Raw genomic sequence first — 12,678 nt, 5'->3', positions numbered from 1 at the left:
CATGCTCCAAGTGGCAGTATGTACCCTTTCAGTTTGTTTGCCAACTTATAGATATAGTAGAAGAACATTTATTAAAATGGAGGTGGGCTCCATGGCGCTGCCGTGCTCTCACGGGGCGCCATAATGGGACAGATACAAAGATGCGATGTCTATCTAAGTCTATGGTTGAGCCCCCAATTTGATCTACAGTAGTAGTAGGTAGACATGTTCTTGTTCATGTTCATGAACTGTTCGATCAAAATAAACCTACACATAAAACATGCTTCCCGTTTTTCTTTCTGGCAGGTAGCTAGTCTACAGTAGGTAACCTACACAAATTGTTACATTTTATACTGTAATGTCTGATGCAAAGTGCACCTGCACAGTTGTTACACGCTACCTATGCACAATGTAAACAGTTGCAACGATAATGACCTGTGCATAACTGTACCTGGTGCTCATGTCATTACAAATACGTAAATAGTTGCAGCTCTGTATGCTTGTGCTTGTGTGTGTGTGCGTGTGTGTCCACGCGCGTGCAGAAGTGTATTGCGAGAACATGTCCTATTGCGGCACTCCGCGAACCACACACGCACCTCTGATTGGCTCATCCTTCCACTTCTTTCCAATCAGAGAGCTCCGCTCGCTCCAACCGCCACATCATTGACGGACCGACGTAGCCGGAAAACCCGCAGCCTGATGTCAATGGCATTGCATTGGCTGTCCCTTGTCCATAGGGAGCCGTTGCTGACCGATAACCAGGTGTTGTCAGTTTTGCGCTCGTCAGAAGCAGCTGTTTCGATCTGAACTCTGAAGACAAGACAGACTGGGGATAAACCACTAACCGACTGCTCAGATGCTCGGAGTTGGACGACTGCCACTTATTTAAACACCTCGAAGAGTAGAACTAGAGAGCACTCAACTCGAGGGATTCCAGAGTAACAGAAATATGGATTTGTTTGGGGTTCTGAATTTGGACGAAGTGTCCCATGGACTGGCTGGTCTCTCCATGTTTCCATACTTTGAGACGGCGCATTACATTGTCTCAGTGATGGCACTGCGAGAACAGCCAGGTAAGCAAAGACTGTTCAACAGCCGGTTGACATTGACCGGTCTAGTTCACTACAGTAGCCTAGTTATAACTGTTAAAACGCTGAATCTATCTACTAGCCTATTGAATGTTTTGCTTCGTTACTTTCCATATTTTAATGACAATAAGGCAAGGCTTGAATACTACACTTTTTTTTTTGCTCCCTGATGACAGAATTCAGCCTCGAGTTGCCTCCACACCAGACGTGTCAGTACGCGTTCGATTAAGCGCGTGAGAACGTGGAACTTGGGAGAACATTCCACACAATTTAACGTTTTTGGCCACGTTGAATGTTGACATAGTCTACCGTCATGTTTTCATTTTTTAAATACCCACAGCTGGATGGCATAATAATCTTAGGGAATGGATTAATGCTGCGGGATTAATTTGAGAATTGACATCTCTCATATTAAAGTGACAGCATGATTCCTAGCTAAATCTGTTTTATGTTCTATCTATTTGCCCAGTTGACATTAACACGGTCAAGTCACGCCACTTTTGCAGCCTTGGAAGTTTTTATACATGCCTCTGGAAGTTCATATAGTGGACAGTGATTGCGCGCGCGCACGCGCACACACACAAACACAATCCCTCTCCCACAAACATAGTGAGATAGTGTATTGTGCTGTATCAGGGCGTGGGGACTAATTACTTAAGATTAAAACTGTAGCCTGAACTGTATGTAACTGGAGAGTTGCAGATATATAAGATTTTTGATACTCTGTGCTTGAGAAGGGAGGCGAACTACTGTAGCCTATTCTTCGTGAATCACGGTAGTGTTTATGATAAGCTTCAAGGTCAATGAAAGTAAATGAGTCAATGGCATGGCTGTATTGACGTCATAGAGATGTTATCTTAACATTTACAACAAACACATTATCACTGGCACTGTCCATTGTGATATAGGTAGCAGCTACAGTACAGGCCTACTGTACATCAAGGTTGCCAAGTCTGTTATATTTATATGTCACACTTATAGTGGCTCAGAGACAGGTGGAGTTTTACAATTTCAACGTTGACCTTTTCCCCAAACAAACCAGACCTGAGTTCAAAATAAAATACAAATATTCAAGCATTTACTCTAGTCTGTCTGGAGTGCCAGATGAATGGTTGCATTTTTGTGACTATTCTATTGGTTCCATTGCGGCAGGCAAGCTCAATCAAGCCCAGATAAAGAATTTGAAACGGTATCAAATAGTACTTGAACCCAGGTCTGAAACAAACAGCAGGGTTAGAGCTAGTGTGGCTTCCCTGACTTGTGTGGCATCTCATTCCCTCTGGCCTGTCAAAACCTCAGCCGCTGCTGATCCTATAGGCTATGATCTGCATCCCAAATGGCACCATATTCCCTATATACAGTAGTGCACTACTCTTGACCAGGGCCCATAGGGCTCTGGTCAAATGTAGTGCACAAAATTTGGAATAGGGTGTCAATTGGGGTACAGTCTATATGTCCCACAGGCTTCCTGGGTGTGAGTGATTGAGTAATGGAGGGGGTTGCCCTCGTGCAGTTTGCCTCTGCTGTCAACCTCCCAAAATATCACACGGTCACCCAACATGCACCAGTGGTCCTCATATAACCCCTCCCCTGGGTGTGTGGAGGATGTGTGTGACACGATATGGTCATAGCCTTGCCTGTATTAGGATGGCTTCTACAACACAGCAAGCCATATTAGTGGAATCTACAGCCATATCAGATCAGGGATCAATTCTAGAACTCAAGCCACAGAGAACAATGGAGGTTATTAGATTCTAAGTTCCAAATCATATTTTCTCCCAGAAAGGAATGTTCCAAAAGAGCCTGTTCTTTTCCCCTCTGTCTTCCATCCTGTTCTGGCTGTCCTTCAATTTTAGACAGCACTGGATCTTGTCATGATTCCCACAAAGCACTTAGACTTGACATTTTTTATGGAAATAACTGGCACATTGTACATTTAGAGCCACTTGAAAAGCACCACTGATATGTAGATACTTTTTTATAATAAACACAAAGTATTTTTCATGAGCACTTGTCTTTTATACAGCAGAGTTATTTCAAGCCGTGTCCAAACAAACTTCACTGAGTGAGTTGTACAGGAGGTGGGAGGTCTGTCTGCCATCTAAAATGGAAAAACGCAGCATTAGTTTATTCTGTGAACAGTCTGTAATCTAAAAAGAAGTGCCCCATTCTCAAGTACTCAGCGGAGACCTAGCCCAGAGAGACCTACACAGAAAGATAAACAGACTGAACGAGAGAGAGAACCCCCAGTTTCTCCCAGACTGAGGATTCTGTGATGTAAAACTAGTCTCTCAGAGCGACATCATTGTTTTCTAAACTGGGTTCTAGTAACAAACTGCAGCTCTAGAAACCCAGTAAATGAACCCGGTAGACTGGAACTACAGAGAGACAGGGGTTACACCACATTCTGTTCCTTCCTGTTTGGCGAGAGAGCATGTGAAATATCACAGACTGGGGCCAACTCTACTCACCACAAGAAACTACATAGCAGCGCAACACCAGGATGTTGTATTTACTTTACTCATAACTATCCAAGGAGGTCAGCCTGCAGCCTGACAGCGAGATCAGATTTGACTTGTAAATGCCCTCTGAATGCAAAATGTGCTAGTAACCAAGGTTTCTCGAGGCATGGCGGTCAGGGTGAAAGTGTACAGTGTCTCCTGCACAACCAAAAAGCTAAACCTCTGCAGGGTTACTCTTTCTGCTGGTGTCATGACTGAGTTTGCGACTTGGGATTGGATTCCAGCAAGCATTCCTTTTTTTGGGGTGTAATTTGTCACACTGTACCTGTCCAAAAGTAAAGAGGTCCCAGAAATGTCACAATGGAAACATTGTAAACACTTCCTATCTTTTATTGGGACTGTATATTCAGCAGGAAAATACTGTGATTCACGAAAGGAGAAGCACTGCACCGCACATGACGTAATTCAAATGTTTTAGGCTTTCTCTGGGGACTCTAGAAGCAAAAACTCAACAACCCACTCAATGAATATCCCTAGCTAGCAGCATGACCAGTTCACCCATTCTCAAGGGATTCTCAGTGTGCAAGGGGGTAGACGACTCAACCGAGCTTCAATAACTACAGATATGCAGCGGAAAGGTATTAGTTGACTAAACCTCTCACCTCTCTTGTTTACTTCTGCTAAATGGTGGGCAACAGCCTTCCTTAATTCCTGTTGCTTGGCTGGCTCTGCTGGCTCTGCTGCTTTTTATAGCCCTCGAGGCATGACCTGCTTTTCAACTACAGGAAGCTCGCCACAGCTAATTTCACACCCTGCTGCTGTCACGCGGCAAAAACGCACTGCTGCAGGCCTTTGTGACAAAATAACCAACTCTGTTTCTACAGAAAGAAAGAAATCCTCTCTCTAAACACTGCTACGTGTTACCAACACTATGCCTATACTCGAGGGACATGACACCGACAGTAGATGTTGTGTACACATTTGCATGCATGTCATTGAACTAACTGTCTGTACCTTTGTCGTTGAACTCTTTTGCATAGGCGTATTCATGACTGTTGTGCCTTTGGTTATGTTACAGGTTACAGTACGTTTCCCAGTAGACAGGTATGTTACTACTTCACAAGTACAACTTATTACTACATGTCATTACCGTAGCAATCCCCATCCACCTGCTCTAGAAATCCAATCCAGAGTCATCACGGTATGTGTAGACTGTATACGGTATATGGCTCTGAGTAAACTCATCTTTAGACAGCCACTGTTGACAAATCTTCTATCCAGAAGGTGTTGTCCCAGATCTGGTGCATGCATGGCCACCACACTTGTTTATTTATTACCTTCATTTAACCTAGCCTAGTCCCAGATCTGTTTGTGTGGACTTGCGAACTGTTTGGTGTGACAACTCTCATAGGAGTTGGTAAGAGAGCATAAACCGATCTGGGAGCAGGCTATATTTAAACAGGTAGGTTACATATTTGACCATAACAACCTGTTAAGCGTTGTTGTGTCAGTGATTATGGAGGAGCCATGGTTACACCGCTCCTCCTGCTATCACAGTGATTTAACTGTTTACTGCGCTTGTTTAAAAGGTTATTACGACTGTTATAACCTTCCCGTCAGTTGGCTACGACCTGCTTTCAACTGATGGTTTGCATGATGGCAGTTCTTTTGATTAGGGATGTTGTTGATGTGCAAATGTGCCGTAACCACGACTTCGGTTGCAACATCAACTACCTCGCTCCAACGGCAAACGCCGCCGACCATGCAGGCTGTCAGTTCTGATGCATGTGTGTGTTCAGATGGGTACTGTTGCGCAACGCCGAGTGTCCCATCTGTAGTGAACTGTGATGCACAAAAATACATTTTCATCAGCTATTGAATGGTTGTGCAAATGGTGGTTTGGTGACGCCTGAGATTTGGTGTTGTGAGGAACCGTTGGTGTATGTTTTGTGTGTGTTTTGTTTGGGCGTATTTGCTGTTTTGTGTGTGTTTCTTTGTGTGCGTATGTGTGTGCCAACTGTGTACTGTAGCTCACCCTCTCTTGGAACCAGGTAATCACTAATCCGTGTTGCTTGATCTATATCATGTGATGTTATGTAAACAGTATGCCAGTTACCCAGCGATTTTTTTTTAATAGTTACACTGCAGATACGGTTGTAGTTCCTCCTGTAAAACCTCTCTTCACCTCTCTCCCCTAACCACTGTTGGGGGTGTGGTTGGTTGTTTGGAGTTTGGTCAAGGAGCATTGTTGCTACCAACTCCAGACCACACATTGCCACAGAATAGCTGCATGGATTTGATCTCTCTCTCTCCACCGTTTCCAATTTATCCTGTCAATAAAACCCTCAAAATACAGGGAAAATCAATGATTTCTTTTAGAGAACACAACAGGATAAACACTGTCGGTTTTAATTATTGAGACAATGGGAAGAGCATAGGTAGTTACCGTAGGTCTACTCTGCAGTCTTTATAAAGGAAGCCTTAGTTGTGTTCAAGAGAGAACTCTAAATAACATGGCTTCCTAGTTGCGTTTGTGCTCAGGGCAGGAGGCTTCCTTGCCTGCCTCTCCAGGAGTCTTCAATCTCTTTAATCCCTCAGATTAGCCAGGCTGGCATTACAGGATTTAGTTAGCGTGGGGCTAACCTTGAGACCAGGAAGTAGACTACTTGGGGAACTGGCAAATGTAAGACGAGGAAGGGCCAGAGTCAAGGTGCTAAATATGGCTCTGAGAAGGGCCTCAGCTGTGTACGTCCTATGCTCACATGGTGGACTGGACTGGTATGAACTTGATCCTGTACATCAGCAGACTCCATCACCATCATCAATCATTTTCCGGACCACCTCCCTCCACTCAAGCCATTAACCTTTTGACCCTCCATCTTTGGTGACTAAGTGGTTGCAACTTGATCTTGTTCTTGACTAGTACATTTTCACCATGTGAACATGCTATATTTAGCCATATTTTTAATTGACCATAACATTTATTTGTCAGAGGAGGTGGGGTTTATTAGCTTGTTTGCCACACTTTGTGGTGTACTGACCTTTTTGGCTGACCTGAGTGACCCAAATACCTGTGTCAGTCCCTAATACATAGTGGAAGTCTTTCTTAATACTTGATCCTAGTTGATCTAGAATTCCTTCCTTGAGAGGCCGTGTCCATAGTCTGACTGAGAGTGAAGGAACACAATGCTGAATGGCTTTGGATATGGGGAGACGATACACTTACCTTAATTGAGCAGACACCAGCCCTAATCAACTTTTGAGCTCTTAACTCTGCCCTTTACTCTGAAGTCCTAGAAAACGGATTCTCATATCTGTATCAAAACGTGTGTAGGCGAGATGAGCCCATATCCTAGTCCTGTGGCTGACCTGGGTTCTCAATTCTATATCTACTGTAGTTAATATTTAACCTGCCCTGGACACATTGTGTCATGTGCTATATTGTACTTTATTTTACTTAGTTTGAGATCAACTAACCGCTGGTGGCTGGGTTTCAGGAGCCCTGGAGGTGGCGCGGAGGAGCCCGTTTGCCTGCTGGTTCAGTTCCATGCTCTACTGCTTCGGAGGGGGCATTCTCTCCGGTTTCATGATGGCTGAGGCCCCCATAGCCTTCCTGTCCAACAGCACCAGCGTTCTCATGGCCTCTGTCATATGGTGAGTCCTCTATTAGCTTTAAGAGATCAGAGAGGGCGGTAGGGGAGAGGGGACAGAGATAGAGGGAGACCCCTATAGCCCCTGTCGAACGGCGCCAATGTCTTAATGGCCTCTGCCTTCTGGTGAGGGGAGAGGGAGCAGGAGGGAGTGTGGGATGGGGAGAGAGAGGAATCACAGGAAAACATAGCCCAACATGCAGTGTCTCTGGGGAAGACATTGGAATACACACTAGAATACTGTGTAGATTGCATTCAGTGGACCCTGAAAACCAATGGACCATAGATTCTCTGTGAGGCTCTCCCAGTCTGGATACACAACACAGCAGGGGGAAGGGCTGAATAAAATAGCACCTATTAAACTCCCAGATTTAAAAAAAAAAAAAAAAAAAAACACATCCACCATGCTTCCTTTTCAATAGCAAAGTGTTTTAGTGCCCTCTGCTGGGGTGAATCCAACATGCATACTGTATGCAACATTTGCTTACTGACTGTCGAACTGTGCTGTACATTATTTTTAAACATGAACATTTAAGAACCTGTCTTTGTCAAATCAAGCTTTATTTATACAGCATATTTCAGACATGGAATACAACGCAATTTGCTTTACAGAAAAAAAACAAATAAACAAACAAAAGCTTAAATATTTACTACACAACAAACACAAGATTAAAAAAACAAAATAGTGACACAAACTGAACAACTAAAAAGCACTCTTAGGAAAAGAAAAGCAAAAAATCTATATTTTAAGATCTCTTTTAAATATGTCCACAGTTTCGGCCCCCCTCTGGTTATCTGGCAGGCTATTCCAGAGGCTGGGGAATAACAACTGAAGGCTGCCTCTTGGTCCTAAGCTTTGAGAGAGACCCTATTTCCACCTGACTGACGTGTCCAAAGTAAACTGCCTGTTGCTCAGGCCCTGAAGCCAGAATATGCATATAATTGGTACCATTGGAAAGAAAACACTTTGAAGTTTATAGAAATGTTAAAATAATGTAGGAGACAATAACACAATATATATGGTAGGAGAAAAACAAACCAGATTTATTTTTTGAGAGCCAATGCTCTTCCAATAGAACGTATAGGGAAAAAATAAAATCTAGCTCCCAGTATGCAATTCCTATGGCTTCCCCTGGATGTCAGTAGTCTTTGTTCAAGGTTTCAGGCTTGTTTCTTCCCAAACGAGGAAGAATTATGCGTTTTAGTACAGGGAGTCTTGGAAATCAGTCTGTGCGTGGGACGAAGAGGACACGCACCTGCTAATATCGTTTTCCTATTGAACATACTTCTTTCCGTATGACATATAGTTTAATTACATTTTAGGGTATCTGAGGATTAAATAGAAATGTATTTTGACTCTTGTTAGTGGAATTAAATAATTCCTCTAATGTACTCATTAATTAAAATCAATCTGTCTATAAGAATTTGTAAGATACTTATTAACATAAAATAGACAGGATACAGTCTTATTAAAATTAGATAATAGTATTTATTCTCGGAATAAATACTCTATAATTTATTACCACTTTAGCAGACAACTCAAGATAATGGAAGACCTAAAAAGTTACCCACAGCCTTATCTAAACATCTCAGGGCTAAGTTGGGTCAGTTCAACCATAGTTTAACGACCCTTTCTGCTTATTTTATAACCCACAACACAAATCTCTTTTCACCAGGCGTGCAGAGTTCAATTAGTTATAGTTTTATCTAAGGCTAGAATATGTAATCATTCAAGTACACTCAAGGTAATATATACTGGGGGCTCCCGAGTGCCGCAGGGGCCTAGGGCACTGCATCTCGGTGCAAGAGGCATCACTGCAGTCCCTGTTTTATCTCCGTTATAATGATGTGGGTTGGAGCATCAAGGCATTTTGCTGTAATATATTACTCACTACTTCCTGAATGTATGTTGTGGGAAGAATTGAGTAAAATACCGCCCTCTGCTGGCCAAATAGACTGCTGTTAACAGACAGTATAGCTGGGGGTTTACTACAGTAAACTGAATGTAAACATAGAGCTCATTCTCAAATGTCTGCCGGTATGTATGTGCGTGTGTACATACATTTCTGTGTGAGTCCTGGCTTGGATGCCTATGTGCCTGCCTTCCCTGTGTATTCTAGGTACCTGGTGTTCTACTGCCCCCGGGACGTGGTGTACTCCTGTACCACCCTCTTCCCCCTGCGTCTGGTGCTGACGGGTATGAAGGAGGTGACCCGCACATGGAAGGTCCTGGGCGGTGTGGCTCAGGCACACAGCAAGTACAAGGATGGACTGCTGGTGATGATCGCTATAGGATGGGCTAAAGGTACAGTAGGCATCTATTGTGAATGCAATCCACACAAGCATACAGTCTGATAACCATACAGATTCTGACAACCTCTGGCCACTATACGCTATGCTAAGGTACCACTGTGTGTGTATACAGACACGCATGCGAAATATGCCCATATGTACACACAGATGCATAAATGCTCTCTCTCCCATTCATAAAGTATACCCAACATCTAGTTTTCATATACATCCGGTTGAGTTGTCAACTAACTTAAATTCAACAACAACAACATTCACCATGTCATTGTTTTAAGGTTAAAAGTTGGGTGGAAAAAAAGACCTAATTCCCTTACGTTGGGGACTTTCTGCAAATCCAATCAGTTTCCCACGTTAATTCAACGTCATCACATAGATTTTGTTGTTGAAATGACGTGGAGAGAGCATTGATTCAACCAGTTTTTGCCCAGTGGGTACGTTGTGTGCAAATCCATTTGGAAAGTAAAGCCTTGTCTGTAGTCATTCATAAGACAGGTTTGTGAAATGTAATGGATATCAAAACCATTACTGTTGTCGTTGTTAATGTCCTGCGCTTTTCCTTACAAATGTTTCTACATAACATGAGGTTGAGTTGTCACTAATTGTGATCCTGAAAAATGAAGCCCGGAAGCCTTTACACACATTACATTCTTAGTATTTATTTAGCAACAAACAAACTCATTGAGTAGACTTTTTAGACTAATTACTGGACCGAAAGAGTATAATGCAGTTAGCCTGGTGCCAGATTTGTTTGTGCTGTATAGCAAACTCATATGGTCATTGTCATGCCAAACAGACCACTGGAGCTGGCAAGACTGCACAAACAGATCTGGGATCAGGCTACACAGGCTACTGTAACAGCCCAGGACAATTACACAGCGTCTACTTCTCTCTTTCTCTTCAGGTGCTGGAGGGGGTCTGATCAGTAACTTTGAGCAGCTGGTACGAGGAGTCTGGAAGCCAGAGACCAACGAGCTTCTCAAGATGACCTAGTAAGTCTCCTCTAACAGTGCTCGTACTTGGCTCTGTGTGATGTTGTGCACAGAAACCCAGTGATGTAATTGGAGACTCACTGAGTGACAGATCTGTCGCTGGCTGACTGTGTTGGCTTTGACTTTGATCTGTTGTTGTGTGATAATGTCTGTCTGGTGGCGTCTCCCTATTCTGATACGGGAGAGCGAGGAGGAGAGCAAAGAAGAGGAGATCCTGAATGCCTACCCGCTGTGACTCACAATCTGTTCAGAACCACAATGGGGAAGTCATGACATCTGAGTTGACCTCTGACTTTTAACCTTTTGTGTTTGTGCAGCCCCACTAAGGTCACCTTGATAGGAGCGGTGCTGTTTGCCCTGCAGCAGAACCAGTACCTTCCTGTCCAGAAACAGCACCTCATGCTGATCTACACTGTCTTCACCGTCGTCAACAAGGTCAGTCACTGACCTTAACCCTAGCCTCAACCCTAACACTATAGGACTCGTATGTTTATCGGACCCAGATCAAGCCTAGACATGAACTAATAAAGCATACTCAATAGGACAATCACAGCTGAAAGTGTTTTAAACACAGGAATAGGTTTATTCATCTGGTTCTGGGAAAACAGCCAGGACATCATTTATATGGGAAATCAAACAACATTCTTACAGCATTAAATGGTTGTGTTCGCCATGTTATTTGAATGACCTACCTTTATCATTAGCTATGACTCAACATTAGGCTTAGTGTTGCCCCAGCAGGAGGTTTTTGTATCGTTTTCATCTCGTTGCGTCATTCTTTCTCAATCCTCTCACACTGAGGTCTCCTGCTCTCGACTCTGAATCTAAGCACAGGTTTTCAGAACTCTCTCAAACGTTAATTTGGAGTTCACCGGTCAACTCACTAAAGTTGCATTTAATCTGATTTAAGCACCTGTTTACCTCATTAGTCATTTTTTGTAGTAGTCAGTGTATTCTCATCACTCCACCCTGTCTCTCCTTTCCTCTAAATCCTTCCGTCCCTCTTTTTTTCCCCAGACAAGGATGATGCTGACCGGCTCCTCTTCCTCACCCTTTGCTCCCATCGAGTCTGTCGTATACAGCACATTCTTCGCTGGTCCGTCACCATCCTCATATACCACCCTCACCACGGAGACCGAGACCCTTGTAGTGAAGAAGCTGTCCACAGCCACTAAGAAGAGCATCAAAGAGGCCTGTGAGGGCCTGAACGGCACGGCCCCAGGCTCCCCGTCCAAGACTGCTGCACACAAGAGGGGAAAGGGCTCCCCGAAGAAGGCCAAAGAGCAACCGGAAAGCACTGGAACGGAGAGCAATAAGAAGAGTGACTAGTGACTGTGTACTGTACTATATAGAAATATAGTCTATAGAATGGACAGCCACTTAGCACACTGGAATTTGACTGGTAAAGGCATGGGTACACTTAATATGGCTGCCAGTCCACCCATTGTTAGTACATTGACTTGAATGGGGATGTCGATTCTATCAATTATATTTCTATGCTGTAATGCCCTCCTTATCCTGGCTAGGGCAATCTATCCTCCTTGTCCTGTGACACCGTCATCCTGTGATAGGTCCCAATTTGCTCACTACCCCCACCCCCTTGGTCCTAACACTTTGATGTGTGTAGATCTGTAAGGTGTAAGCAATATGGTGAAAGCTTCACCACTACTTATATATACTTATCCAGATCCTTCAGATCTTCAAACATCAATTATGGCTAGGGTTGGAAAATTCCTGCAACTTTCAATAAATTCCCTGGTTTTCCCAAAATCCCAGTTGGAGGATTCCTGGAATCAGGGAATAAGCAGGAAATCTGGACTCCTCCAACCAGGACTTCTGAAAAGCCAGGGGAATTATTGAAATTTTGCAACCCTAGTTATGGCCAAGCAGGAGGAAATTGGGGACTGGCTGAATGAGTGCAAATATAATCTATGCTGATTTTAATATTTATACAGTAAATGTATCTATATTTTACTATTTTATATTAAAGTTTGAATAATCCTTTTCTAATTATGCATTGATTAATCCAGTTTTTACTAAGGGATAAATACTGTCCATGATGCTGATCCATGACTGTTGGCCACTGTTTAACTGTATTTTAATATGAAATATTCAGTTTTATTGGCCTGTATTTCCTACTATGAAATATTTTAAGATTTTACATAGAGCGTTTTATATAAAGTTAACAGGGCTCCGGGCA

The 12,678-nt window shown here is 43.2% G+C and overlaps 1 protein-coding gene across 2 annotated transcripts; it reads left to right on the top strand.

The window, feature by feature from the left end:
- Positions 1-615: 615 nt before the first annotated feature.
- On the top strand, positions 616-12,488 carry LOC139543594 (trimeric intracellular cation channel type B-like). 2 transcript variants are annotated; one of them, XM_071349843.1, is made up of 7 exons: positions 744-1,052; positions 4,608-4,633; positions 7,027-7,183; positions 9,300-9,484; positions 10,391-10,478; positions 10,796-10,913; positions 11,496-12,488. In XM_071349843.1, the coding sequence occupies exons 3-7, from the start codon at positions 7,077-7,079 to the stop codon at positions 11,805-11,807; spliced, it is 810 nt and encodes a 269-aa protein (XP_071205944.1). In that variant the 5' UTR covers positions 744-1,052; positions 4,608-4,633; positions 7,027-7,076; the 3' UTR covers positions 11,808-12,488. The 2 variants fall into 2 exon arrangements, with proteins under 2 accessions (XP_071205943.1, XP_071205944.1); XM_071349842.1 differs by lacking the exon at positions 4,608-4,633 and having other exon boundaries at positions 616-1,052.
- Positions 12,489-12,678: the final 190 nt, after the last annotated feature.

The sequence above is a fragment of the Salvelinus alpinus genome, chromosome 18, assembly GCF_045679555.1.
Source record: "Salvelinus alpinus chromosome 18, SLU_Salpinus.1, whole genome shotgun sequence".
NCBI classification, from domain to species: Eukaryota; Metazoa; Chordata; class Actinopteri; order Salmoniformes; family Salmonidae; genus Salvelinus; species Salvelinus alpinus.
The sequence above is the reverse complement of the archived record's forward strand: the minus strand, read 5'-3'. Positions and strand labels throughout refer to the sequence as shown.